Source organism: Lepus europaeus, chromosome 7, assembly GCF_033115175.1.
Source record: "Lepus europaeus isolate LE1 chromosome 7, mLepTim1.pri, whole genome shotgun sequence".
Classification (NCBI taxonomy): Eukaryota; Metazoa; Chordata; class Mammalia; order Lagomorpha; family Leporidae; genus Lepus; species Lepus europaeus.
This window is the reverse complement of record NC_084833.1, coordinates 3,875,153-3,903,082: the sequence shown is the minus strand read 5'-3', so window position 1 is coordinate 3,903,082 and position 27,930 is coordinate 3,875,153. Positions and strand designations below refer to the sequence as shown.

General features: G+C 52.2%; 1 protein-coding gene across 8 annotated transcripts in view; it reads left to right on the top strand.

The window, feature by feature from the left end:
• The window catches only part of PPP6R3 (protein phosphatase 6 regulatory subunit 3), a 148,571-nt gene that overhangs the window by 65,456 nt on the left and 55,185 nt on the right, over positions 1–27,930 (top strand). For all 8 annotated transcript variants that reach the window (XM_062195708.1, XM_062195707.1, XM_062195706.1 and 5 more), the window contains exons 3-7: positions 9,693–9,925; positions 14,496–14,682; positions 21,449–21,586; positions 23,429–23,494; positions 25,285–25,397. In XM_062195708.1, the coding sequence (XP_062051692.1) occupies positions 9,699–9,925; positions 14,496–14,682; positions 21,449–21,586; positions 23,429–23,494; positions 25,285–25,397 (731 nt within the window). In that variant the 5' untranslated portion in view covers positions 9,693–9,698. The remainder of the gene's footprint in view (positions 1–9,692; positions 9,926–14,495; positions 14,683–21,448; positions 21,587–23,428; positions 23,495–25,284; positions 25,398–27,930) is intronic.

Below are 27,930 nucleotides of genomic sequence, written 5' to 3'. Positions count from 1 at the left end.
CATATCAAAACTTATGGGATACGGCAAAAGCGGTGTTGAGAGGAAAGTTTATAGCAATAGGTGCCTCCATCAAGAAATTGGAAAGGCACCAAATAAATGAGCTTTCAATGCATCTCAAGGATCTAGAAAAACTGCAGCAAACCAGACCCAAATCTAGTAGGAGAAGAGAAATAATTAAAATCAGAGAAGAAATCAACAGGATTGAATAAAAAAAAAATTACAAAAAATCAGCCAAACGAGGAGCTGGTTTTTTGAAAAAATAAACAAAATTGACACCCCATTGGCCCAACTAACAAAAAAGAAAAGACCCAAATCAGTAAAATCAGAGATGAAAAAGGAAACGGAATAACAGACACCACAGAAATAAAAAGAGTCAGAAATTACTACAAGGACTTGTATGCCAGCAAACAGGGAAATCTATCAGAAATGGACAGATTCCTGGACACATACAGTCTACCTAAATTGAACCAGGAAGACATAGAAAACCTAAACAGACCCATAACTGAGACAGAAATTGAAACAGTAATAAAGGCCCTCCCAACAAAGAAAAGCCCAGGACCAGATGGATTCACCGCTGAATTCTACCAGACATTTAAAGAAGAACTAACTCCAATTCTTCTCAAACTACTCAGAACAATCAAAAAAGAGGGAATCCTCCCAAATTCTTTGTATGAAGCCAGTATCACCTTAATTCCTAAGCCGGAAAAAGATGCAGCATTGAAAGAATTACAGACCAATATCCCTGATGAACATAGATACAAAAATCCTCAATAAAATTCTGGCCAGTAGAATGCAACAACACATCAGAAAGATCATCCACCCAGACCAAGTGGGATTTATCCCTGGTATGCAGGGATGGTTCAGTGTTCGCAAAACAATCAATGTGATACACCACATTAACAGACTGCAGAAGAAAAACCATGTGATTCTCTCAATAGACGCAGAGAAACCATTTGATAAAATACAACACCCTTTCATGATGAAAACTCTTAAGCAAACTGGGTATGGAAGGAACATTCCTCAATACAATCAAAGCAATTTATGAAAAACCCATGGCCAACATCCTATTGAATGGGGAAAAGTTGGAAGCATTTCCGCTGAGATCTGGTACCAGACAGGGATGCCCACTCTCACCACTGCTCTTCAATATAGTTCTGGAAGTCTTAGCCAGAGCTATTGGGCAAGAAAAAGAAATTAAAGGGATACAAATTGGGAAGGAAGAACTCAAACTATCCCTCTTTGCAGATGATATGATTATTTAGGGGATCCAAAGAACTCTACTAAGAGACTATTGGAACTCATCGAAGAGTTTGGCAAAGTAGCAGGATATAAAATCAATGCACAAAAATCAACAGCCTTTGTATACACAGGCAATGCCACGGCAGAGGAAGAACTTCTAAAATCAATCCCATTCACAATAGCTACAAAAACAATCAAATACCTTGGAATAAACTTAACCAAGGACGTTAAAGATCTCTATGATGAAAACTACAAAACCTTACAGAAAGAAATAGAAGAGGATACCAAAAAATGGAGAAATCTTCCATGCTCATGGATTGGAAGAATCAATATCATCATAATGTCCATTCTCCCAAAAGCTTAACTTAACCAAGGATGTTAAAGATCTCTACGATGAGAATTACAAAATCCTAAAGGAAGAAATAGAAGAGGATACCACAGTGTAATAGCAGCAAGAGAAAGCACCTCTGGGGCTTGCTGAAAGGATGCTTGGGATATAGAAGTGGAGGTTGGGCAGTGCGTGCTTGTATGCCTTTAAGATCACGTAGAGTTCCCTTCATAACATAGTTTAAAGAAGCAGTGTTAGGTGTGTGTTGTGTGTGAACCTGGGCAGAAGCAGCTGCCGCTTCTGTTGTGCTCTGTGCACAAACTGCATACATTGCAGCTGGCTTGCAGCTCCAGTAGGAATGTCTCCTGTGCCTTCATTGCCAGCTCTGCGTTTGAGATGAGGTGCTCCCCTTGGATCCGGGACCCCAGCCTTGCCTCGTGAGCCCTTCCCCCAGCGTGGGCCATGCAGGCGCACAGGCCCGCGCCAGCTGCTCGCATTCGTGCTCTGCTGTGTCTGTGCTGGAGTTCATCAGCACACTGGAACCTTCTTGGGATCTGTGCACAGTTTACCCTAGGCCCAGCCAGTCCTGGGTACAGATTTCCACGGTCGACAGGTGTCGGCTCGGGGCTGTGTAGCTCCTCGTGCCTGGACCGGAGGCTCCCAGAGTGAAGCGGGAGGCGCTCATGTGAGCGGGAAGTTGAGGTTCTTCCTTGCTGTGCCTGCAGTTTGCTGCTCGTTTGGGGTAGGTTGTTCATGCGTCGTCGTTTCCTGGGCTCCTACGGGAGAGTCATAGTGTGTTGTGCATGCCTTTGGTTTGTTGAATGAAAACGCACTAACCAGCCTGTCTCGAGGGAGTTGTTGAAGTAATAACAGTTGCAGGTTTGCACTAGCATGCTTCTCTGGCTTCCGTGGTTCCTGTGCTATAGCGGTCTGTGAAGACATACACGGTTTACGAGTAACAGGACGGGGCAGCAGCAGCCTCTGGGGTTGTGCTCAAGACACAGATCTCAGGCCTGAGCCCTGCTTGTGTGAGTCCAAACTGGGATGGGTGCCGAGACGGCCAGGTGGCTCCTGTGCCCAGCAGAGTGTGGGAGGCGCTGCCGTACAGCGCAAGGACTTCCTCCCTGGGCGTGTTTGTTGCACAGTAGCGTCCATTTGTGATGTGCTGGGCTGGATGAAGTTAGCTGGTCGGCAGTGGAGCTGGTATTGAAGTTCGTGTCCGGTATGTAGCACTCCTAAAGTTGTTGTGGAAAGAGAAGAAGTGGTGTAGGTGGTGCACTTGAACCATGGTTGGGTCCCTCAGTGCTGCTGCTGGTGTCTGCTGACAGTGCCGGAGCAGAGCTGCCGTCCTGCCCTTTGCAAATGATGTCCCCACATCGCCATACCGGCTCCTCGGGTCAGGGCTGGGGAGCCTCCTTGCTCCCAGAAAGAAAGGGGTCGGGCGCGGGTGCATGAATTATTTCAGTCAGTTCATAGGGTAAAGCGTGTGACCGAAGATGAAGACATTCACTGCACAGTGAGTCCTTTGGTCCTGCTCTGTACAGGGACAGCTTTTTCTGGAGAACGTGAGGGACACTGGCAAGTAGCGGGCGACTCCCCAGCCACCTGCTCCCTTCACCTCCTGCCGCTATGGAGAAAATGCCATTTGCAAACTGCTTAATCCAACTTTTAACAGCTCTAGGATCTTGAAGAAAGATGAAGGAAGGATAGTGGTTTTTACCAAACTCTCTCTCAGTGATTGGTTCACTGAAAATAAGCTGTTGGCGTTTTTAGTTCCCTGAGTCTCTCAGAGTAGCTGGTTTTTTTTTTTTTTTTTGGGGGGGGGGTTTGACAGGCAGAGTTAGCGAGAGAGAGGCAGAGAGAGAGTTATAGACAGTGAGAGAGAGAGAGACAAAGGTCTTCCTTCCGTTGGTTCACTCCCCTAATGGCCGCCACAGCCGGCGTTGTACCAATCCGAAGCCAGGAGCCAGGTGCTTATCCTGGTCTCCCATGTGGGTGCAGGGCCCAAGCACTTGGGCCATCCGCCACTGGCTTCCCGGGCCATAGCAGAGAGCTGGACTGGAATAGGAGCAACCAGGACAGAATCCAGCGCCCCAACTGGGACTAGAACCCGGTGTGCCGGCGCCGCAGGCGAAGGATTAGCCTAGTGAGCCGCGGTGCCGGCCAGTGGTTGTATTTTGTAAAAGGACTCCGTCTTGGGTGGAGTGTGGGGCACAGCTGCTTCATACTTGGCTTCCTTCTACTGCAGAGGACACAGTGGAAGCAAGGACCCAGCCCAGTGACTGACGCACCAGTGCCCTGTTTCAGTCAGCTTGCGGTTTGGCTGAAAGATAAAATACATGAGACTTGCCTGAGGAGGTTACTGTGGCTATTTTTTGTTTTTTTGAATTTGTACTATACTTAGTGTAAAGAAAATAAACTGTCAAGATGTGTATTTCAAAGTGTTCTCATTGGAAAAATGCTGTTCTGGCTCAGGATAGTGGAGAGCACGAGGCGTTAGTCATTTTACATCAGATAGTTGCATTCGAAGCGTCTTGCAGGGGGCCGGCATTGTGATGCACTGGGTCAAGCCGCTGCTGAGACGCCAGCATCCCACCTGATGCTTGTTCCAGGCCTGGCTGCTCCACTCCGACCCATGTGCATGGGAAGGCCATGGAACATGACCTGAGTACTTGGGCCCTTGCCACTTGGTGGGACGCCAGGATGGAGTTCCAGGCTCTTGGCTTGGGCCTGGCCTAGATGTGGCCATCTGGGGAGTGAACCAGCAGATGGAAGATTTCTTTAGCTGTCCCTCCCCTTTCTCTTAACTTTGCCACTCAAATGAGAATATCTTTATTTTTAAAAAAAAAAGTATGATGCTTACAGTAAATGTAGTAAAACAGACTCCTGAACTCAGGACCTGGGGTTTGATTCCAGGACATCATCAGTAGGTAGGCCGTGTCTCGGGAGACACAGGCCAGCTGTGTGGTGCTTCGCCATTGAGACTGCGCTTCCTCTGGGTGGCAGCCAGAGCAGGTGCTCAGGCCAGCAGCAAGCTCTCTCGCAGTGTCTTGGCTTCCCCAGTTCCATGGTGCTCTTTTTGGTCCTGAGCATCTAGGCAGCTGTAGGAGGAAAGAACCTGGAGGTTTATGGCTCCTGGAGCATTGGAGAAGACTGTCAAGTGGTCGTGCTTACCTGCCCACCAGGTTGGCAAGAACAGCGTCAGAGAGCGCCCCAGGAAGGGGAGCGTGGAGGCAGTGTGCCACCTGTACCACCAGCCTGGGGCACAGGGCAGGGCACCAGTGAGCTTTACTGGGGACAGGGACACTGTACTTTTATAGAAGGGACCAGGTAGGAAATACCTTGGGCCTTGTGAGCTACAGATGATCTCTTTCACACATTCTTCTTTTTTCTAAAACAACCCTTTTAAAATATCAAAACCATTCTTAGCTGGCAGGCTGTGGGCTGGATTTGGTCTGTTTTCCAACTCCTGTTCTTACTGCATCATAACTAATTATCAGTCTCTCTCTCTCTCTCTCTTTCTCTCTCTCTCTCTCTCTTTCTCTCTCTCTGTGTGCTTATAAATCTAGTATTTAATAACTTTCCTTTGAAAGGATAAGAATTTGGAAGTTGGTTTTCACTTGAGGTAGATAAATCATTTCTTGATTCATAGTTGAGAAGTGTGACTCTGCCTACTTTGTAGACATCTATAGTTTCCACTTGATTGATGGATGTATCCTGTTTATAATTAGCTGATAATAAGTACTTGCTATCAGATTTGCTTTATTCTTGGTATTTTTAATTATACTTGGCCTTTATGTATAGAATTGCAAAAAGTAGGGGCCAGTGCTGTGGCTTGGTTAATCCTCTGCCTGCGGTGCCGGCATCCCATATAGGCGCCGGGTTCTAGTCCCAGTTGCTCCTCTCGCAGTCCAGCTCTCTGCTGTGGCCTGGGAGGGCAGTGGGGGATGGCCCAAGTGCTTGGGCCTCTGCATCCCCTTGGGAGACCAGGAGGAAGCTCCTGGCTCCTGGCTTTGGATCGGGGTAGCTCCAGCCATGGCGGCCATTTGGGGAGTGAACCAACAGAAGGAAGACATTTCTCTGTCTTCTCTCACTAACTCTATCTGTTTAAAAAAAAAAAAATTGCAAAAAGTAGACTTGCTACCTGAAATGAAACTTAATTTTTTTAAGATTTATTTTTATTTATTTCTTTGCAAGGCAGAGTTGGAGAGGGGTAGAGAGAAATAGAGAGATTGCTCTTCCACCCTTCTACTCCTGGTCCAATTCCCAATTGGGACTGGGCCCCACCAAAGCCAGGATCCTGGAACTCCATCCAGGTCTCCCATATGGGTGGCAGGGGCCCAAGCACTTGGGCCATCTTCTGTTGCTCTCCCAGGTGCATTAGCAGGGAGCTGGGTAGGAAGTGGAGCAGCCGGGACTCGAACCTGTGCTCATAAAGGGTACCAGCGTTGAAGGTGTTGGCTTAACCCACTGTGCCACTGCTGGCCCCAACACTTAATTTTTTTAAAGCTTCAGATTCTGTTTTGCACTCTGCTTACTCTGCTGACTTCAAGTGGAGAGAATATGGACGCATGAGGAATCTGACTTCAGACTAAGGATGCCCTGACCTGGTAACAGCATGGGAGGTCTGGGGAGGTGTGAGTCTGGTAGCTTCTCAGGCCATCTGTGGAGATCCTGGGAGCAGAGTTGAAGGCAAGGGATTGACAGGAATGGTTGGCTTTTGGGGGTTCTTTAAGGTGATTTTGCTACTTCAGCCAAATCAGAACTCACACTTATTTATATCCTTAAAAGACCAGTGTACATTAATTTGTGCTTAGAGTTCAGAGCTATTTTAGTCATCACAAGCTTTACTACTAAGTGTGGTTAAAAATACACTTTTGTGGCCGGCGCCGCAGCTCACTAGGCTAATCCTCCGCCTTGCGGCGCCGGCACCCAGGGTTCTAGTCCCCGTCGGGGCGCCGGTTCTGTCCCGGTTGCTCTTCTTCCAGTCCAGCTCTCTGCTGTGGCCCGGGAGTGCAGTGGAGGATGGCCCAAGTGCTTTGGCCCTGCACCCCATGGGAGACCAGGAGAAGCATCTGGCTCCTGGCTTCGGATCGGCGCGGTGCGCCAGCCGCAGCACGGCGGCCATTGGAGGATGAACCAACGGCAAAGGAAGACCTTTCTTTCTGTCTCTCTCACTGTCCACTCTGCCTGTCCAAAAAAAAAAAAAAAAAAAATACACTTTTGTAAAGAATTTGTGGTTTAGAAAAATTTGTGGATAAACCAGCCATGTTACTTCTTCCCGCAGCACTGGACGTGGCCCTGACAAAGGGCGGCTTCTCGCCTTCCTCTTGGCAGGACTAAAACTCTGCTTTCCCCTTTCTTCTTTTGGAGTTGTTCTTTGGTGTCCATTTTAGTAGGTTAAAATGATGTAATTATCTGTTTTTTGTTTGCCGTTTCTCACAAATCTGAAGCCCAAAAAAGTGGTTATGTCTAAGATCCCCTGACTTTCCCCCGTGCCTTGTGTCTCATTTTTGCATGTACTTCCTAGTAGCTGTCTTAGAAATAGGTTGTTCGTTTCCTTCACTGGCAAAAATGTTGTCCCTGCCAGCGCCCTCTGCAGCAGAGGCCACGTGTTAGCCTAGGAGTGTGGTGCTCGTTCCTGAGTGTTCTGTGATGTCGTCTACACGTCATTGTCAATGTCACCATTCAGAGGAAGGAGACAGCTGTGTGCGTACTCTGCGCTCCTGCTTGGTGTCGTCTCCCAGATCGAGGTGCTGTCAGTCCCACACACCCATTCTGTTTGACGTGTCTTGGTTCTGTTGCTGCTAACTGATGCGAACATACTGCCATGTTGCATTGCATTGAAGCATTTTTTAAAGTTTTGTAAGACAGGACAACTCTTTATTTTTTTAAGATTTATTTATTTGTTTGAAGGGCAGAGTTACAGAGAAAAAGATAGAGACAGAGAGTGGGATATCTTCCATCTGCTGGTTCTCTCCCCAAATGGCTGTAGTGGACAGAGCTGGGCCAGACTGAAGCCAGGAGACAGGAGGTTCTTCCAGGTATACCACATAGATGCAGTGGCCCAAACACTTGGACAATCCTCTGCTGTTTTCCTAGGTTGTTAGCAGGTAGCTGGATTAGAATTGGAGCAACTGGGTCTTGAACCAGCGCCCATATGAGATACCAGCACTGAAGGTGGCAGCTTTACCCCTAGCTTCAGCCCCCACAACTTTTTTTTTTTTTTAAGTCAGATTAATTAGAGCGAGCTATCTGCTGGGTCCCTCCTCCAGATGGCTGTGATAGCCTGGGCTCCCAGGCCAAAGCCAGGAGCTTCATTTGGGGAGTCTCCCTTGTGGGTGGCAGGTGCCCACACGCCTGGGCCATCTTCTGCTGATTTCTCAGGCCATTAACGGGGCTGGTTCGGAAGTAGAGACAGCTGGGACACAAACCAGTGCTCATATGGTTTTACCTGCTACACCACACCACACCACCAGCTCCAGGGACAGCTTTTATGATACCCTCTGTATTTCATTGTGTCCTTTGGCAAAACTTGTTCCCTAAGGAACTTTATAAAGCTTCCTTCAAACTCCACACAAATACCATGATCGTAACTTGCTGGTAAAGCCTGATGTCCCCAACCTAGCATATGAATTGAGTATACCTTTATAAGTCTTTTTTTTTTTTTGACAGGCAGAGTGGACAGTGAGAGAGAGAGACAGAGAGAAAGGTCTTCCTTTTCCGTTGGTTCACCCCCCGATGGCTGCTGTGGCCGGCGCACCGCGCCAATCCAAAGCCAGGAGCCAGGTGCTTCTTCCTGGTCTCCCATGCAGGTGCAGGGCCAAAGCACGTGGGCCGTCCTCCACTGCCCTCCTGGGCCACAGCAGAGAGCTGGACTGGAAGAGGAGCAACTGGGACAGAATCCGGCGCCCCAACTGGGACTAGAACCCGGTGTGCTGGCACCGCAGACGGAGGATTAGCCTATTGAGCCATGGCACCAGCCCCTTTATAAGTCTCCCAAGGCCTACAGTCCTCATCTTTTTTCCTGAATCCATCAGTGTGAATAAGTCTTACCCTCCAGGATCTCTCTTTAAAAAAAAAAAAAAATTAGTTTTGAGCCAGATGTTCACAACAGCATCAAATCATGGTGGATTTGTACCTGACCTCCTCATATGCATGGATTTAACATACGGATCAAGACGTGTGCTCAGCATGAGATAAAGCCAACCGCAGCCTCCTTCCCTTTAGAACCTGCTCTTTAGAATACTTGTGAGTGTGACCTTGCCTCTTTGGTGATGCGTGATCCGAGCTTGGATTTCAGGGTGTGTGGAGGGAGCATCTCACCGAACTCTGCAGGTCTCGAGCAGGGAGTGTCTGACAATTAGCAATGACTTCTGAAGGACCCTGTTGCCACTCAGGCCTTGTTCAGTGCTGTTCCCTTGTCACTTTTGCTCAGAAGTGCCCTTTGGGAGGATCTCCTCGTGGCCACCTTCAGTCCAAGGAATAAGCCTGGTTTCACGTTTCCTTTGTGGCAGTCGAGTGAGTATGTTGCGTGTCACGGAAGCCAGCCTCAGGTTTCCATAGCTGAAGAGAGGTAGGGGTGGTGCTGAGCTTGCTCTCTGTGTGTGTGTGTAGTGCTAGAGTGATTGTCTGGATTGTCAGATGTTCTTCTTGGGAGCAGCAGCTTCCGTAACGTCTCAAGAAGCAGGTTCCAGTTCTTACTTTACTAAGAAAACAATGGGGTTTTACCCTTTTTGACTTCAGCTACTGAAGTGCTACCCGTGGCTAGAAGAGCTGGTTCACAGCTGTAGAACGCGCTGGCTGTGGGGAGTGGGGCTGCTTTCTTCCATGCCCGGTGTTAAAGCCGCAACCACGCGCGGGTGACTGATGTTGCAGGCTGTCCCGCATTTTAGCCTCGAGTGTTTTCAAGTCAAGTTAGTTATTGATGAAAGTAGTTTCTTCTCTGAGAAGGAAAGCTACCCTGCTGCTGTCGCTCATTCGTGAAGACTTTTATAGGTTCAGTATGAAACTCATGTACTGTGTGAGCCACGTTGGCAGTTTAGACTGTAAAACTAACCTTTGCATTATGGAAAATTCACATGTGAAGTTAAAGTTTTATGAATACTCTTTGCATTTTGTTTAGACCAGCATGTTTTGGAAGTTTGATCTTCACTCATCATCCCACATAGACACCCTTCTAGAGAGAGAAGATGTGACACTGAAGGAGTTGATGGATGAGGAAGATGTTTTACAGGAGTGCAAAGCTCAGAACCGCAAACTTATAGAGTTTCTATTAAAAGCAGAATGTCTCGAAGATTTAGTCTCCTTCATCATAGAAGAACCGCCTCAAGACATGGATGAAAAGATCAGATACAAGTAAGAAACTTCAGTCTTCTCTTCCGGGTGGGACGAGAGTGAGATGGGGGTAGAATATTGTAGTTCTTACTGTGCAGGCATTCCCCAGTGCAGTGTAGCCGGTTACAGAAGGTCAGGTGGCCACGAGCACCCAGCTGTGTGCATCTCAGAACCCGTGCTAGGACGAACCCAGCAGCCCCAGGAGTTTGCGAGTGCGTGTCCTGTATGCAGGCAGAATGGGTCGTGGGACGGCAGCATGCTTTGTGAACAGTGCGGCCAGGTTTCCTAAACTAGAAAGACGACTCAGGGAAGCATTGTCCCAGCTTTGCAAGTAGGAGCCTGGAGAGTCTGTGACCCCTCGGTCACCATGCAGACAGAGTTGGAGCCTTCCTGTGAAGAGCGTTGCTGGTAACAGTGAAGCCACACTTTCTGTACACACACAGTGGGGTGTGCGCTTTGGAGCATGTAGTGTGGCTGACTAAGCAGGTAGCTCCTTGGATAGCTCCCGGGGAGTTCCCTGCGCGTCGCGAGTGCCATCTGCCCACAAGCAGAGCGATGGTGCAGTGAGCATTCTTCACTGCTGTCGTGTATAACTTGAAGAATTTGTTTCTGTTTACTTGAAAGGTAGTGAGAGAGAGTGCTCCCTTCCCTGGTTCACTCCTCAGATGGAGTGGGGTGACAGGGGTCCCACTAGAGCCCTCATGAGGCTGCCTCCCAGGGGTCTGCATTCGCAGGAAACTAGAGTCAGAGCTGAGCCTGGCGCTCGGACGTGGCACGTGGGAGCTTAACTGCAAGACCCAGCGCCGGCCCTGCGCGTCCTGTTTACTGAGCACGTGAGCTCTCGGAGCTGCAGTGAATTATCTGTGCGCAGGCCGCTCTGCTGAGGTGCTCAGCCCTTTCTTCCCCTCCCTGGACGTACACAACCTCAGGACTCGAGGGGACAGTGAGGATTTGGACTTCAGTAGTGTCTCCTCTGCCCTTCTCCCCAGTCGCCATCCTCTTTTCAGACTCTGTTTTCCCTTGAGGAGAACCGTGCTGTCGGGGAAGACTTCTTGCGAATGCTTCAGGTTGCTGGTGGCTTGCTCATTCGAGGGGACCATGTTCTCTGCCGTTAAGGTTGACACCTGGTACTCGGTAGAAGCCTCCACTCAGACCAGTGCCTTAACGAGAGCAGAAATGCTAATGTTTCCCCATCCTCCCAAAGGTGGGCCCTGTGCTGCCTTGGGTGTCACTCCGCAGTGAACTCGCACAGGGGTTAGTGCTGGCCGTCATGGAGGGGGCGGGTGCAGGTCAGAGAGCACGGGTTTGGAATGGGGGCCACCCAGGAGGCATGTCCTTCCACCAGCAAGCTCTGGCCTGCCTAGGATTGGCGGCTCCTGAGTGGGGAGGAACAGGCACCCCTAGCTGAAGTGCTTGCTTTCCTGCAGACAAGCACTGTGCCCTCGCGCCATTGTGACACGCGGCAGGATCCGAAACCAGGCAGCCCGGCAGGTAGCACGTTTTGCTGCATTTGACCCATGGCCTTCTGGAGGGCAGGACTCGGGCTGGGCAAGGCAGTGCTGTGCCATGCATGCAGCCCCAGCAGAGGGCATTTCAGATGAGGTCTGGAAACTTCTCAGTGTTGAGATCGACTTAAGTCATCTGAGGAAGTTGAGGACTTTGTTTTCCGAATGATGGTATAACTGCTTTATTGGGGTACAGTAGACTACAAAGGAAAACTAGAGTTTGTCAGAAAAATCTTGCCAGAGGTGATGGGGTGGGAGGAGGGAGTCCAGAGGAGGCCTCGTTACAAAGGCCACACAGGAATGAAGGGAACAGCCAGGATGAGGGAACAGTGGGTACAGAAGTCCTGGTGCCCCCCAGAGAAAGCATGATGGGAGGAGAGGCCTCGAGCTGCCACAGTAGGCCTGGAGACACACCACACAGAGCTTGGCTTGTTCAGTCACAGTGAGAGTGAGTGCTGGGCGACTTTGTCTTCCAGGTAACTGTGTGCTTTGTGGATGTAGCAAGGGGTAGGGATGGAGGGGCCGGGTGGAAGCTGCAGTGCCGGGCAGAGAACGGAGCCTTCTGACGGCCTGAGACCAGGTGTAGTAGAGGAAGTGAGCGCTGGAAGGGCTTCTTCCCAGGCATGGAGTGGGCAGGAAAGAATCGAGAATGAGCAGGGAGTTGGGCCCGGGCAGTTGCAGGGCAGTGTGGCCTGATGGTGTTGAGGGGGCTGGCACAGGGGGAGGCAGGTCGGGCCCAGTCTGAGATGCCTGTAGACGTGGAGTGCAGATGAGGCGCTGTGCAGGCAGACGGGGGCACGCAGAGCCGGGAGTCTGGCAGAGGCCACTGGGGAGCTGACGCAGCTGGAAGGAAGGCGTCGAGACTGCAGATGGAGACCTCGGCTGAGTCCGGAGCCGAAGAGGACCAGGGGAGTGGCCGGCAAGACAGGCTCCAGTGGAAAGAGGGACAGTGGGCTGGGGCCGTGACTCGGAGGGAGCCTCTGAGTTTGTGACATGGAGATTATGGGCCCCAGGGGAACAGGTTCTTTGGGGTGGCCAAAGTGAAACTGCGGCTGGAACGCCTTCGAGGAGAAACTGGAGACAACAGCAACAGCTGTTTTAGCCCTTTCCTGGCCCAGTAGTGGAGAGAGGGACGAGTAACTAGCATTTTCACATAGGCTGGTGAAAGTGATGCCGGGGAGACGGGCCCTGGTGCAATAGGCTTGGGTTCTCGGGTTTTCTCCAGGACCAAAGAAGTGAGGTCAGAGCGTGCCGTGGGGGACGAGGGCCTTTGCCAAGGCTTGGAGAGGAGGACATCTCTAGGTGCTCTGACGCTTGTGGAATGCCGGAGAGGGAGGAAGAGAATAGGTGCGACTGCTCTGGCCCAGAACTCGGGGCTTTGTGTAGCGCCCGGCCCCACTCGGCAGCTGCTTGGGTTAGGCCATGCCTGTAGCCTGCCCTGCCCGCTCCTCTCGCCCTGGGTTTGGAGGCTGTGCGCATGCAGTCGGTTTTCAGCTGGAATTGGGTCTGCTCTCATTAATCCTGTCCTTGCCAGCATTTTTCCAGTTGAGGCAGTGTGTACCCCTCCCTGGTCCTCCAGCAAACTGCATTTTTGCAGTTTTATGGTGGAAGAGGAAGAGGAATTAGAACAGCTGCCACTCGTTAGACACTCCTTTCCGCCAGGCCTCCTCTCGGCATTCTGTGTGTTACCCTCCTCCCCGAGATGAGCTGTTGTCTCGATGCCGGGAGCTCGGAAGCTGAGGCCCAGAGAGGTTGTGGGAGCTGTGCAGGTTGTGCAGCTTGGAAGCGGTGGAGGTGGGTGCTGAACCGGGGCGCTGAGTAGTGGCAGCGTGTGCAGCAGCTGTCCTGCCCCCGGGTTTGTGGGTCTTGGTGGGAGTTTATATCGCGGTGTTGTGCAGCTGGTGTTTGGTAGAGTGAGGGAGACTGAGCCATGACCCCCAGAAGCCACTGTTTGCCGATGTGGTTCTCGAGCCCACAGGCTGCCAGGTGCACTTTCTTTCTGTTCCAAAAGTCACAGCAGACCCTCTCTGAGCCGGGGGTCTTGAGCGGAGAGCCACTTGCTTACCTGCACACATTCTGGCCCGCATTCCTTGCGTCTTTTTTGTCATATGGTCATTTTTGGCAATTTTGTCGCCTGTGTGGTCTGAGCTCATTGCTCCTAATGGGTCCTGGCCTCCTGACAGGGAGGAGTAGAAGAGAGCAGGGAAGTGGGTCAGGTCAGACAGAGCGTCATCTGGATTGGCCTTGGAGGCCCCATTGTTACTGTGGAAAATAGGTGAGAAACTGTGGTCAAAGAAGTGAGTGGAGAAGCGTGTGCTGCCTGTTGTACAGAGACCGAGCCGTGTGGTCAGCAGCGGCAAGCGTGTCTGAGGCTGTTGAGAAGTGGGGGTGCGACCAGAGCAGGCGTTGCTGCCCGTGGGCCTGTGTCCTGCAGGTCTGGACTGTGCTGAAAGCGCCCGTGTCTTCCCTGATCCCTAGGAGGCTGCATGGAGGGCACATTTTTGTGTACAGCTTCCTCCCCGGGGAACGCAGGTTTGTTCTCCTCCTGAGTGTAGTAGGTTATTCATTTTCTTAGGGTGAACTATAAATTGAACACTTGAAGAAACTCCCAGAACAACTTTTATATGCTTTACAAGCCATCTAAAAGTAGAGGCGACTGTTTCTGGTCCTGCCATGTGCCTTGAGTCATTGTAGGGGGCTGTGTGCCTTACAGAGTCCTGGAGAACCAGCAGTTCCACAGTTGTCTGAGCCGTGCCGCGTCCACACCACACCAGGGAGCTGGGGCTGTAGCCCAGTGGCTTCCACCTCCAGTCTCTGCTCTCCCCGAGGACCGGGAAGGCCCTTGACCTGCAGAGTGGCCTCCTTTGGCTTAGGGAAAGTGCAAAGCCTGGCTTAGGAACAGATTTTTAAAGTAGATAATTCATTTTAATCGATAGAGGTTGGACAAAATGGGTTGAAATGATTGTCTCACTCTGAGTAGTTAATTTTGTTGTATGCACAAAATTGTAGGAAGTCTTCCTGATTGTGTTTTACTCTGTGTTTTGAACTGTTACATAGATGATGATGTGAGTATCCTGTTCTTCTAGGTATCCAAATATATCTTGTGAGTTGCTCACTTCCGATGTCTCCCAGATGAATGATAGACTGGGAGAGGATGAATCCTTGCTAATGAGATTATATAGCTTCCTCCTAAACGACCCCCCCCTCAACCCACTGCTTGCCAGTTTCTTCAGCAAGGTGCTAAGTATTCTTATCAGCAGAAAACCAGAACAGGTAAATATTGCTTTCCAAGAGGTAAGTATTAGGGCTGACCGTCCCCTGCCATGGTCCCCCAGGGATGTCGATTCAGTCCTCTGAGTTTGCCTTAAGCTCAGGTTCTGTAAGATAAAATAGTGTGGCTATCAGCCCTGAGTGCGCACTGACGTGACGCTGACTGATAGGTTGGTGGGTACCCCCACGTGACGTGTGCTGTGCTCAGTGCCCCGGTCTGTGCGCACTGACGTGACGCTGACTGATAGGCTGGTGGGTATCCCCCACGTGACGTGTGCTGTGCTCAGCGCCCCGGTCTGTGCGCACTGACGTGACACTGATAGGCTGGTGGGTATCCCCACGTGACGTGTGCTGTGCTGAGCGCCCCGGTCTGTGCGCACTGACGTGACGCTGACTGATAGGCTGGTGGGTATCCCCACGTGACGTGTGCGGTGCTGAGTGCCCCGGTCTGTGCGCACTGACGTGACGCTGACTGATAGGCTGGTGGGTATCCCCACGTGACGTGTGCTGTGCTCAGTGCCCCGGTCTGTGCGCACTGACGTGACGCTGACTGATAGGCTGGTGGGTATCCCCCACGTGACGTGTGCTGTGCTCAGTGCCCTGGTCTGTGCGCACTGACGTGACGCTGACTGATAGTCTGGTGGGTACCCCCACGTGACGTGTGCGGTGCTGAGTGCCCCGGTCTGTGCGCACTGACGTGACGCTGACTGATAGGCTGGTGGGTATCCCCACGTGACGTGTGCTGTGCTCAGTGCCCCGGTCTGTGCGCACTGACACTGACTGATAGGCTGGTGGGTATCCCCACGTGACGTGTGCTGTGCTCAGTGCCCCGGTCTGTGCGCACTGACGTGACGCTGATAGGCTGGTGGGTACCCCCACGTGATGTGTGCTGTACTCAGTGCCCCGGTCTGTGCGCACTGACGTGATGCTGATAGGCTGGTGGGTATCCCCCACGTGACGTGTGCTGTGCTGAGTGCCCCGGTCTGTGCGCACTGACGTGACGCTGACTGATAGGCTGGTGGGTATCCCCCACGTGACGTGTGCTGTGCTCAGCGCCCCGGTCTGTGCGCACTGACGTGACGCTGATAGTCTGGTGGGTACCCCCACGTGACGTGTGCTGTACTCAGTGCCCCGGTCTGTGCGCACTGACGTGATGCTGATAGGCTGGTGGGTATCCCCCACGTGACGTGTGCTGTGCTGAGTGCCCTGGTCTGTGCACACTGACGTGACGCTGATAGTCTGGTGGGTACCCTCACGTGACGTGTGCTGTGCTCAGCGCCCCGGTCTGTGCGCACTGACGTGACGCTGATAGTCTGGTGGGTACCCCCACGTGACGTGTGCTGTGCTGAGCGCCCCGGTCTGTGCGCACTGACGTGACGCTGACTGATAGGCTGGTGGGTACCCCCACGTGACGTGTGCTGTGCTGAGCGCCCCGGTCTGTGCGCACTGACGTGACGCTGATAGGCTGGTGGGTACCCCCACGTGACGTGTGCTGTGCTCAGTGCCCCGGTCTGTGCGCACTGACGTGACGCTGACTGATAGGCTGGTGGGTACCCTCACGTAACGTGTGCTGTGCTCAGTGCCCCGGTCTGTGCGCACTGACTTGATGCTGATAGACTGGTGGGTACCCCCACGTGACGTGTGCTGTGCTCAGCGCCCCGGTCTGTGCGCACTGACGTGACACTGATAGGCTGGTGGGTATCCCCACGTGACATGTGCGGTGCTGAGTGCCCCGGTCTGTGCGCACTGACGTGACGCTGACTGATAGGCTGGTGGGTATCCCCCACGTGACGTGTGCGGTGCTGAGTGTCCCGGTCTGTGCGCACTGACGTGACGCTGACTGATAGGCTGGTGGGTATCCCCACGTGACGTGTGCTGTGCTCAGTGCCCCGGTCTGTGCGCACTGACGTGACGCTGACTGATAGGCTGGTGGGTACCCCCACGTGACGTGTGCTGTGCTGAGTGCCCCGGTCTGTGCGCACTGACGTGACGCTGATAGGCTGGTGGGTATCCCCCACGTGACGTGTGCTGTGCTGAGTGCCCCGGTCTGTGCGCACTGACGTGACGCTGACTGATAGGCTGGTGGGTATCCCCACGTGACATGTGCGGTGCTGAGTGCCCCGGTCTGTGCGCACTGACGTGACGCTGACTGATAGGCTGGTGGGTATCCCCCACGTGACGTGTGCGGTGCTGAGTGTCCCGGTCTGTGCGCACTGACGTGACGCTGACTGATAGGCTGGTGGGTATCCCCACGTGACGTGTGCTGTGCTCAGTGCCCCGGTCTGTGCGCACTGACGTGACGCTGACTGATAGGCTGGTGGGTACCCCCACGTGACGTGTGCTGTGCTGAGTGCCCCGGTCTGTGCGCACTGACGTGACGCTGATAGGCTGGTGGGTATCCCCCACGTGACGTGTGCTGTGCTGAGTGCCCCGGTCTGTGCGCACTGACGTGACACTGACTGATAGGCTGGTGGGTATCCCCCACGTGACGTGTGCTGTGCTCAGCGCCCCGGTCTGTGCGCACTGACGTGACGCTGACTGATAGTCTGGTGGGTACCCCCACGTGACGTGTGCTGTGCTGAGCGCCCCGGTCTGTGCGCACTGACGTGACGCTGATAGGCTAGTGGGTACCCCCACGTGACGTGTGCTGTGCTCAGTGCCCCGGTCTGTGCGCACTGACGTGACGCTGACTGATAGGCTGGTGGGTACCCTCACGTGACGTGTGCTGTGCTCAGCGCCCCGGTCTGTGCGCACTGACTTGATGCTGATAGACTGGTGGGTACCCCCACGTGACGTGTGCTGTGCTGAGCGCCCCGGTCTGTGCGCACTGACGTGACACTGATAGGCTGGTGGGTATCCCCACGTGACGTGTGCGGTGCTGAGTGCCCCGGTCTGTGCGCACTGACGTGACGCTGACTGATAGGCTGGTGGGTATCCCCACGTGACGTGTGCTGTGCTCAGTGCCCCGGTCTGTGCGCACTGACGTGACGCTGACTGATAGGCTGGTGGGTATCCCCCACGTGACGTGTGCTGTGCTCAGTGCCCTGGTCTGTGCGCACTGACGTGACGCTGACTGATAGTCTGGTGGGTACCCCCACGTGACGTGTGCTGTGCTCAGTGCCCCGGTCTGTGCGCACTGACGTGACACTGATAGGCTGGTGGGTACCCCCACGTGACGTGTGCGGTGCTCAGTGCCCCGGTCTGTGCGCACTGACGTGACGCTGATAGGCTGGTGGGTACCCCCACGTGACGTGTGCGGTGCTCAGTGCCCCGGTGCTCCGGCCTCACCAATTGGTTCACACGGTTTAAGGAGACTCCGGCTATTGAGGAGCTGCCGCAGCCCCGCTGTTGGAGAAGCCGGGGCTCTCGGGGCCTCCTGCTGCCGGATGATTGCTCTGTTTTGTGTTTTTCCCTCTTGATGATAACAAGTGAAGCTCAGAAAGCTCTCTCACAAATGTAGTTCCTGACTGGTTTTATAAATGGTGATTTTTGTTTTGATTTTACTTAAAAGCTGAAATGCGTAGCTTGAGACATCTGGATGTGGCTCTGCTGTTGTCTTGTGGTTGGGCCCTGTCCTCCTCCCCTTCCTCCTCCCCTTCCTCCTCCTCCTCTTCACCCTGTTTTGCTTTGTTCTTAATTCAGATGCACTTGGGAAATTCTCTGTGTCCAGTGGTTCTACAAGTGTGATCCCTGGGCCAGCAGCGTCTAATCACTTCAGACTTTATTAGAAATACAGGCCTTACTACCGCGGCGGCCATTAGAGGGTGAACCAACGGCAAAGGAAGACCTTTCTCTCTGTCTCTCTCTCTCTCTCACTGTCCACTCTGCCTGTCAAAAAAAAGAAATACAGGCCTTAAGTCCCCCCTCCCCCCCAGACTACTGAGTTAAAAATGACTGGCAGTGGGCCCCAGCAGCCTGGATTTGCACTTAGTTTTTATTTAGTTCCAGCTGACTTGAATGTGCTAAAATTTGACAGCCACTGCGCTCGTGGATATGGGTGTGGAAGAGGCTCTGCTTACCAAGAGGTCGGAGTCAGTTTATGGCAGTGGGCACCCAGGGAACCGTGGGAGCTCCAGCTGCGCAGTGCAGACCCCGGCAGACTAAACAGCCGCACAGGCTGAGGGTCTGGGTGAAGGTGGGCAGACACCTTCCAGGTGGCAGACAGGGTCTAATGTGCTGTCCTTGCCGTCCACACACAAGGAGGAAGTGAGTTCTCCTGGGCCCCTGCCATGTCTTGTGCCCGGGCAGCACAGATGCGTATTTTATTTTGAGAAAGACGGTGGCGTCCTCTCCTGCTCTTGAGTGAAGATGACCTTCCTAAACGTATCGGGAATACGATTCCTGGGCCGGCGCCGCGGCTCAACAGGCTAATCCTCTGCCTGCAGCGCCCGCACACCGGGTTCTAGTCCCAGTCAGGGCACCGGATTCTGTCCCGGTTGCTCCTCTTCCAGTCCAGCTTCTCTGCTGTGGCCCGGGAAGGCAGTGGAGGATGGCCCAGGTGCTTGGGCCCTGCACCCCATGGGAGACCAGGAGGAGGCACCTGGCTCCTGCCTTCGGATCAGTGCAGTGCACCGGCTGCAGCGCGCCAGCTGCGGCGGCCATTGAGGGGTGAACCAACGGCAAAGGAAGACCTTTCTCTCTGTCTGTCTCTCTCTCACTGTCCACTCTGCCTGTCAAAAAAAATAAATTAATTAATTAAAAAAGAAAAAGAAGAGAATACAATTCCTCTGTCGTAGGCGGTCATCCCAAGTCGGGGTTCCTCCCACACGACTGTTTCCTGCTCTGCCCTCTGGCTGCTCTGGGGAGTGCGAGCCGCCACACTGCCCTGCTGTTGGCTGTTGCAGTGGGTCTTGAGAAGTGCTCGGAGCTGGTACCGAGATGTGCTGCTTCATCTGGCCGTTCTCCTCACTTGGAACCCCATTTTGCAAGGCATGATACCCAGTGTGCATATGCTGGGAGCAAGAATACACTTAGAACTGTGGGGTCTCTGAGTGTTTGTATTAGATCTCAAAGTCAGCCCTGCCAGTTCCACACAGCTAGCAGCTGCTCGTCATGTTCATGCCCTAGCTCCCTGGCCGTAGCTCAAGCAGGTGGCAGCCCTTGCTCTCTTAGCTATAGTGAGAGGCCCAGTTAGGCCCAAGCGTAAATAAAGGTTTCCTGTTAAAGTTAATGTCTTGATATGTGACAGTGTTCAGGTATGTGCAGCTGGAAGTAATGAGACATGCCCAGACTTGACTGGCGCAACCAGTGGACACATTATGAGCCTGCCCAGCAGGAAGCCCAGCTGCAGGTATCTTCCGTGTCACGTGGCTTCACACCTCAGCAGTGCCATCCGTGGTACAGGTCCTTGTCCTTGCTGTACCGTCCGCAGCACTGGCTGTACTCTGTGCCTCTAACTCCAGGCCCAGTGTTTCTGCCACCAAATTGTGACGTGTTTGGGTCACATGTAACGTTCCTGTTCTGTCCTTTTAAAAAACTACCACGGAGGCTGGCGCCGCGGCTCACTAGGCTAATCCTCCACCTTGCGGCGCCGGCACACCGGGTTCTAGTCCCGGTCGAGGCACCGGATTCTGTCCTGGTTGCCCCTCTTCCAGGCCAGCTCTCTGCTGTGGCCCGGGAGTGCAGTGGAGGATGGCCCAAGTGCTTGGGCCCTGCACCCCATGGGAGACCAGGAGAAGCACCTGGCTCCTGCCATCGGATCAGCGTGGTGCGCCAGCCGCGGCGACCATTGGAGGGTGAACCAACGGCAAAGGAAGACCTTTCTCTCTGTCTCTCTCTCTCACTGTCCACTCTGCCTGTCAAAAAACAACAACCACCACCAAAAAAAAAAAAAAAAAAAAAAAAACTACCGCGGGACTGAGTTGTGTCATTTCTTGAAGATTTCTATCACAGAGTTTAAAACCTCATTGTCTAGAGAAGCGATGTTAATCCTGTATTTCTCTGGCTGTTAGACTTCCTTACTCGGGATAATGGAGGGATGTGGCTTCGCAGTACATTCAGATCTAAGTTCACATCCCACGGCAGCCACTCTTTTTGCTCTAGAAGGTACTTGACCTGTCTGACCCCTGGGTTCCTCATCTGTAATGTTGTAGTCCCTGCCCCCTGGGACTCGGAGAGACTTCAGCGCGATTCTGTTACAGCAGCTGCCGCATGGCCTCACTGTGCCAGGGACTTGGAGCGGATGATTTGAGCACAGGAGCAGAAGTGGGAAAGCACGCCAGGCTGGGGGGCGGAGTAGCGTCCCTCTCCCTGCAGTCCAGTGCCGAAGAGACACAGCGACAGAGCCTCGCTTCTGTAGCCCTCTGCCAGCCGCCCTCCTTAAGGCAATCTCATCATTCTGACGGGAGTAGAAATCTTTACGCTCTGAATGTTCTTTTTCTTTTCCTAGACTATAATGGAGATTTTGAATATTCTGTATTTTAGTGCAACGTCTGAGGGAATTGCTTTATGTACATAAATTGTAAATGCTATGTTCTTTTGTTCTTTATAGGTATATTCCATTTCTGATCCACAGTCTGAGAATTAATAATAAAATTGAGTAGAAAGACGAGATTCTGTTACGTTGTATTTTGTTAGGAACTCTGTGCTGCTCTTGGGAAACTTCCTGCTGAGGGGTTTGAACGTGCATCTCAGCCCAACGTGGCGGTCGAACATGTTAGCCCTAGTTCAGTGCCTGCCGCGTCTCAGCCTACGGGGATGGAGGCATTTTGGAGCAGTAGGCAGGGTGTGAGCACTCTGTGTCTCTCAGGTCTCCATTGTTCCGCTCTAGATTGTGGACTTCCTGAAGAAGAAGCGTGATTTCGTAGACCTTATCATCAAGCACATAGGCACGTCTGCCATCATGGACTTGCTGCTGCGGCTGCTGACCTGCATCGAGCCTCCACAGCCCAGGCAGGATGTGCTGAACGTGAGTACAGCTCTGGCCTGCGGCTGACCGGGCACGGGCGTGAGAAGCGGCCAGGCTGTCCTGTGCCACTCAGGTGGACAGCCAAGGGGCAGGGCGAGAGGGCTGTTGTTCGAATGTGGGGGTGGTCAGGGTTTGGAGGACGGGGCTCTGGGTGGGCACACCCTAGGTGTGTGGGGTGATTGAGCATCTTTTCCTCTGCTGCTTGGTCTTCTGTGGCTGTGGCGAGGTGGAATGGGTTAAGTGTTTGTCTTAGGGCTGGGTCTGGCTTTTAGAGAGGACCTGAGAAGGTCGGGAGCTCCACTCCTGCAGGAGGCTTCCTTCCTCAGCGTGGCCAGGAGTCCGGCCGCAGCAGGAGGAGAGCGGAACCCTCTTGGAAAAGGCCCTCCTTTACCGTTCAGACGGGGCGATTTCAGGGGTGTGCCTTTTGGGTGGAATTTGGGAAGAGAGGAGGGTAGGTTCTCCGAGGCAGTCATCTGCCCCTTCTCTTCTCCCTGTCTTTCCCTTCTCTGCCTTCCAGGACCATTACCTGGTCCAGTCCATCTTTAGTACTCACTCTGGAACCTCAGAACGTACTCATTCTATGGGAATGAATACGTTGAATATGTAATTTTAGTCAAAGACAGAAAGGTCCAGACGGAGAGACAGGAGGGCTCGCAGGGTATTGGGTGGTGCCAGGGCAGGGCAGTAGGTGTGCTTCTGAAGCAGAGAAAATGAGAGGTTACCAAAGACCTCGGCTAGAGGCAGGCAGGTGGGAACACCTGGCCAGCCGCCTTAGGGCTGGGGTGTAGGTATTTGTGAGTGGCTTGTGGGGACAGCGAGAATCCGGAACTAATCCGTCCACCATCAGGGGATTTCCTGGTGTCCGAATGTGGTCCCACTCATCACGTGTGGACCTCTTGGAAATCCGTCCACTCGGGTTTCCTACTGGCTTGTAGAATCAGATTCTGTTCTAACAAGGTTCTTGGCTGATTTGTGGGCACATGTTAAAACAGATCTTAAATTATAAAGTTTGGCTTTTCCCTCAGCAGTGCTCAGCTCCTAGCTTGTGTTTGCATTTGTCTTTAGTTGGTATGTTCCCCGTTAGGAGCCAGAAACAATGTCAGGGTTTCTTCTTGCATCTTTGGCAAGTTGTGTTGAGTTCTTGCTGCCTGCCCCTCTAGCTCCTTAATGCTTTTAGGGATTGTCTTTGTTGATGGTGGTGCCTCGGCCCCTCATGAGCTCATGCAGCCAGCTGGCTTTCCCTGTGCTTTTCCCTTTCTGATCCTGTCCATATTTTCATCCATTTGAGAAGAAATAGCCATGGCCCTGCTGATGGACCCTTGCCGGTGTGACAGGGCTGGGAACTGTGCCTCCACAGTGCCCCCAGGCTCCTTGCAGTGGGTGTGGTTCTCAAATCGAAGGGCACCTTTCTTACACTCCTGTGTGCTTTTCTCAACCAGAGGCTTGATACAAAATATGGCCGTTCTCAATGTTTCAGAAGCTACAATCATAGAAAATGCGTTGTGTGTCTTTACACCTGTTGCTCTCCCCGGGTAACTAAAGTGTAGGTCCTTTCAGTGCTGAATGTGTGGGACTTCCATGGCTAAGGACCTGATGTAGAGGTTTTTTGTGTGTGGGGATTATAGTCTGGGGAGTTGTTGGTACTGTTGCTCACATGTTGAAATAATATATTCACTGTTGTTTTCCTTGGGGGACTTTTAATTTTCTGTAGTGTTCAAAGTCCAGAGAAACCTGTAACATTCTACTTAAAATGTGATGGATATTTCGAAGTATGTTAATCTGCATTGGGTCTTGAACAAGAGCCACTCATTGCTATGATTACTTCTACAATGTGTTTTACAGTGGTTAAATGAGGAGAAAATTATCCAGAGGCTTGTGGAAATAGTTCATCCATCGCAAGAAGAAGATGTAAGTTCTGTGTGACTGAAATTATTTTTTTTTAAGTCAAAGTGTGCAGCCCCAGAACATCCCTTGTGCTAGCTAGGTGTGAAGATGATCAGAGAAGACAGGTAGAGTAGAGGTAATCTGGCTTTTTTGAAGTTAGCAATTTTCTAAAGAATATTTTGCTGGGATATTTTATAGAAGTTTCTAAAAGGTGAAATAGCAGGCCCTGTTTTATGTACCATGGACTGTCCAAAGCTGGGATTCCATTCTGAACCTGCCTGCCCGTCTTACTCCACCTGTCCTGTCTCTTCTGTCCCCATCTTTGCCTGCGTCTGCATTGGTCTGTGTGAAGCTTTGCAGGCAGCACAGCGAGATTGGGCACCACTGAAGCGCCCAGTGCTTGTTGGACTTCCTGGCCCTGGCTCTTAAGCGCTGACAGATTAGGCCTTTGTCCTGGGTGCTAAAGATTACCAGTAGCATCGAAACTTGATTGGGGGTTTGCAGGCTGAGCTCTGTGCTGAGGGGTGGTATGCCAGGACCTGTGAGTGTCTGTCGCTGTAGCAGGTATCTGTAAACTGGTCACCCAAAGAAGTATCAAGGCCAAGCCATTGAAATGGTCTTGCTCAGCTTTACCTATATGCATGGAGTTATGACTCAGTCTGCTGGCTACAAAGGAATGGGCTTAAGGGTAACACACAGGGTCCCCGGGGCCAGGGGACATCCTGTGTGCCTCTGGGAGGATGAGCGCTGTGTGTGCCAGTGCCAGGGAAGAAGCAGGTGGCCAGAGGACAGGCCATCTCTGTCACAAAGGGGTGTTCTATGGCACTGGATCTAACTGGTCCTTTCAGAACCTTTGGTACCTGGAGTTTATCTGGAACAGGCTTCCCCCAGAGATGAAAGAAAACCAGAGGTAACTGTTAGAGTCCAGCCCTTCCTCAGAGTTTCCTCTCGGGACATTGTGGACACTCCAAGTGCATACAGGGGTTTGATGGCAATGGAGTACTCTGGCGTGAGAACCCCTGCCCAGAAGCAGCTGTGTCTCGGAGCTGTGGGGATATAGGCGCTGTCCTGTGGGCAGAGGGCTCCACAGTCGCCGAGAGACAGAACTGTGGCTGTGCAGGACAGGGGGGTGAGGACAGGGGTGTGGTCTGCCCCACTGCTGGGTGTGATTTCTGCAAGGCATCTTGCTCCTCATCAGGTTCAGGTTCATGAGCAGATGAAGTTGACTGTCCGGTCTGCAGGGCCGGGCCCTGATGAGGAGAAGCCTGCTCCTGCAGCATGTGTTCCTGGGAAGGAAAACCTTGGGCACGCCAGCACCTTCCTGCTTGATGCAGAAGAACATCAACGTTGCCTTTCAGCAGTCCTGTTGCTACTTGGCTTTGCATTGAGGGATCGAGTGCATGTTAGAGTCACACTGGTGACCATAGCCTTGTTGAGGAAGTCCTAGGGCAGTGGGGCTGGCTGTCTGGCTTGCTGGCGTGCTGGGACGTAGCGGTTCAGCACTCGGTCTGAGTTCTGCTCGGGCTCCCTCGCCATGGAAGACGCTGTGTGTGGGCACCGAGGGTTTGGATCTGTTCCAGAAGGTAGACACACTGTGCACCGCAGAGCTTAATGGCGCTTACCCACTGTTGTCTTTCAGAAGTGCTATTTCCTTTTTTTTTTTTTTTCTCCAAAGAGCTGCATGTATCTTTCTGTGCCGGTAAAAGTAGGTTTTGGAGATCCACCTTTTCTGTGGAGCCTGTCCCTTGTGAGAACTCGCCTCTCCTAGCGTCGGGTGTATATTGATAGTTAAAATTGTGCTTTTTTTCCCTCAGCGGCATTCAAACGCATCACAGTCGCTTTGTGAAATTGTTCGCCTGAGCAGAGACCAGATGCTGCAAATTCAGAACAGTACAGAACCAGACCCCCTGCTGGCCACTCTAGAAAAGTATGTTTGAAGTTCTGTTCTTGTTTTCCTGTCGGTACTGTTTGATATGGTGTATGCATGTGTGACTGTTTTCCGTGAAAACAGTCCTGTCCTCGGGTGGGGGCGAAGGCAGCCCCAGGTACACACAGGACATTTATGTGTGGCTTGGACATCTCGGGGATCTATAAAGTAGAAAGCTGAGAAGCCACCATGAGATGTGGTCGCTGCCTCCAGGGGTCTTTGGGTGGAACGGTCTTGTGTGCGCACTGATCGGATCCTTTCTAGTTGGCGATTTTTATCAGACTTCTTAGGACCTGCCGTGTCTGCAGCTCACGCAGGCAGCCTGAGCAGTTAGGTCGGGATCAGCTGGAAGACAGCTTGGGGAGGGAGTGCGTTTGTTTTCCATGTTGACATTTTCAGAAAGGACCTCTCCTGTCAGCATTGGCATACATTTGACCTGCCTCCAGACAGCTGAAAGTGACTGCAGTGGGGAAGTCAGGCACTGCCCCCGTGGTTGGCCAGCTGGAAGGAGTGCCTGCCGTGCCTGCAGCTAGCACTGTTAAAGACGCGGTCCTGCTTCAGTTTGCTGCTGTTGTAGGTTTTCCTGCGGCCGGTCCTCTGTTCAGTCCTCCTGTGTTGCATTTCCTTTGCATCTTTTGGCTCATCTACCTGTAAGGCCCATTATTAAAATAAAAGGTGTGGCCAGTGTGAGATAAGGAAGAAATTAGAGAAAAGATGCCTTGTTTGAGGCTCTGTTGCCAGTGTCGCACTGTGCTTTGCACGTGTGTTATGTGTTGTAGGCTGAGGAGTAGATGAGTCCTCGCAAGTAGCAAAACTAGGAGAGGTCACCAGCTTTGAGTAAGCCGGGTTTCACCTGCCTTGTTTCAGTAGTTCTTGGCATTGTGGCTTAGGTACTTCTTGTAAGCCTACAAGAATTTCCCATTCAAATGCTGACTGAATGTGAGGTTGAACGTTTAAAATGGCCATTTAAAGCAGTTAAAAATGTTGATGTCACCAATATCATATGGCCCACTGTGGTGCTGTCTGGTTGAAATACAATAAAAGCTTCATGTATTTAAAAAGATGTTTTTTAGAAAGTCTTATGATGCATGCTTTTTTTTTAAAAAGATTTATTTATTTTGAAAGAGTTACACAGACAGTGAAGGAGAGGCAGAGAGAGAGGTCTTCCATCCGCCGACTCACTCCCCAGATGGCTGCAACGGCCAGAGCTGTGCCCACCAAAGCCAGGAGCTTCTTCTGGGTCTCCCACACAGGTGCAGGGGTCCAAGCACTTGGGCCAACTTCCGCTGCTTTCCCAGGCCACAGCAGAGAACTGGATTGGAAGTGCAGCCGGGACTTGAACCAGCACCCACAGTGCCAGCCCTACAGTGTATGCTCTATACTTCACACACGTCTGGCCAGCTGGCTGCCGTTTGGAGCACTCATCAGCCACACGTGGCTTCGCTGGGCTGTGGCAGGGTCAGTCTGGCCAGCAGACTGCTCCGCTGTGCGGTCTGAGTTCCTCACACCACCACAGCCTGTCATCCGTGCGACCTCATTTCAGTACCACTGTGACCTCATCACCAGAGCCTGTGTATGTGCAGCCAGCCCTCCCTCCCTGCTGCTCCGTGGCCACCGACTCCGCCAGCTTCTGGTTCGAAAGGTCTGGCGGAACGTGCGTGCGATCAGACTTGTGCGGGCTGTGTTCTTGCACACTGCGTAACAGTGGTCTTCCTAGCGCTGCCATTCTGAGTCCTCCTGGGACGATTTGTGTGTGGGAGGATGTGCATAGGTTACACGAAAGACTCGAGCATCCATCACCTGTGGGCTCTGAGGGGCATCCTGAGCCCGAGCCCTGGCTTTGATGTGGCAGCTGTGGTTCAGTCCGGATCAGGCACCTGCAGTTCCTGCAGTCCATGTCTGGAGCTACATTTTTTTTTTAAAGATTGATTTGTTTATTTATTTTAAGGGTGGGGGGCAGGGAGAGAGATCCATCTTCCATCTGCTGGTTCACTCCTCAAATGGCTGCAATGACCAGGCCAAAGCCAGGAGGCTGGAGCTCCATGCCAGTCTCCCCATGGTGCAGGGTCCCAAGCACTCGGGCCATCTTCTGCTTTTCCTAGCTCCTTTAGCAAGGGGCTGGATCAGAAGTGGAGCAGTGAGACAGCATCCTGGGCAGTGCGGTGCTGTGCCACAACGCCGTCTTTAAGCAGTAGCTGGAGTAAATGACCAGATGCGTCCGTGGTCCTGTGATGTCAGCAGAGAAAGCCTCCGCTGTTGTGGCAGTGGGAGAAGTCGTCTTTAACAGGGAGCCCGTCCCGCCCAGTGTCTGATGTGCTCCTGCCTCGCCGCGACTGACAAAATGAATTTAGCAAGTGTTCATTAGCCACAGCAGCATCTGTGAGCATTTGACACAGGTGTGTAGGCTCTATGTATGCATTGCAATAATATATTAAAGCAGTGTGGCAGTACTTTATAAAATGCAGATAACTGCTTAGCTGTATTGTGTTAAACAGCCAACAGTTTGGGTACCACTGTACCTGCAGGTGTCATG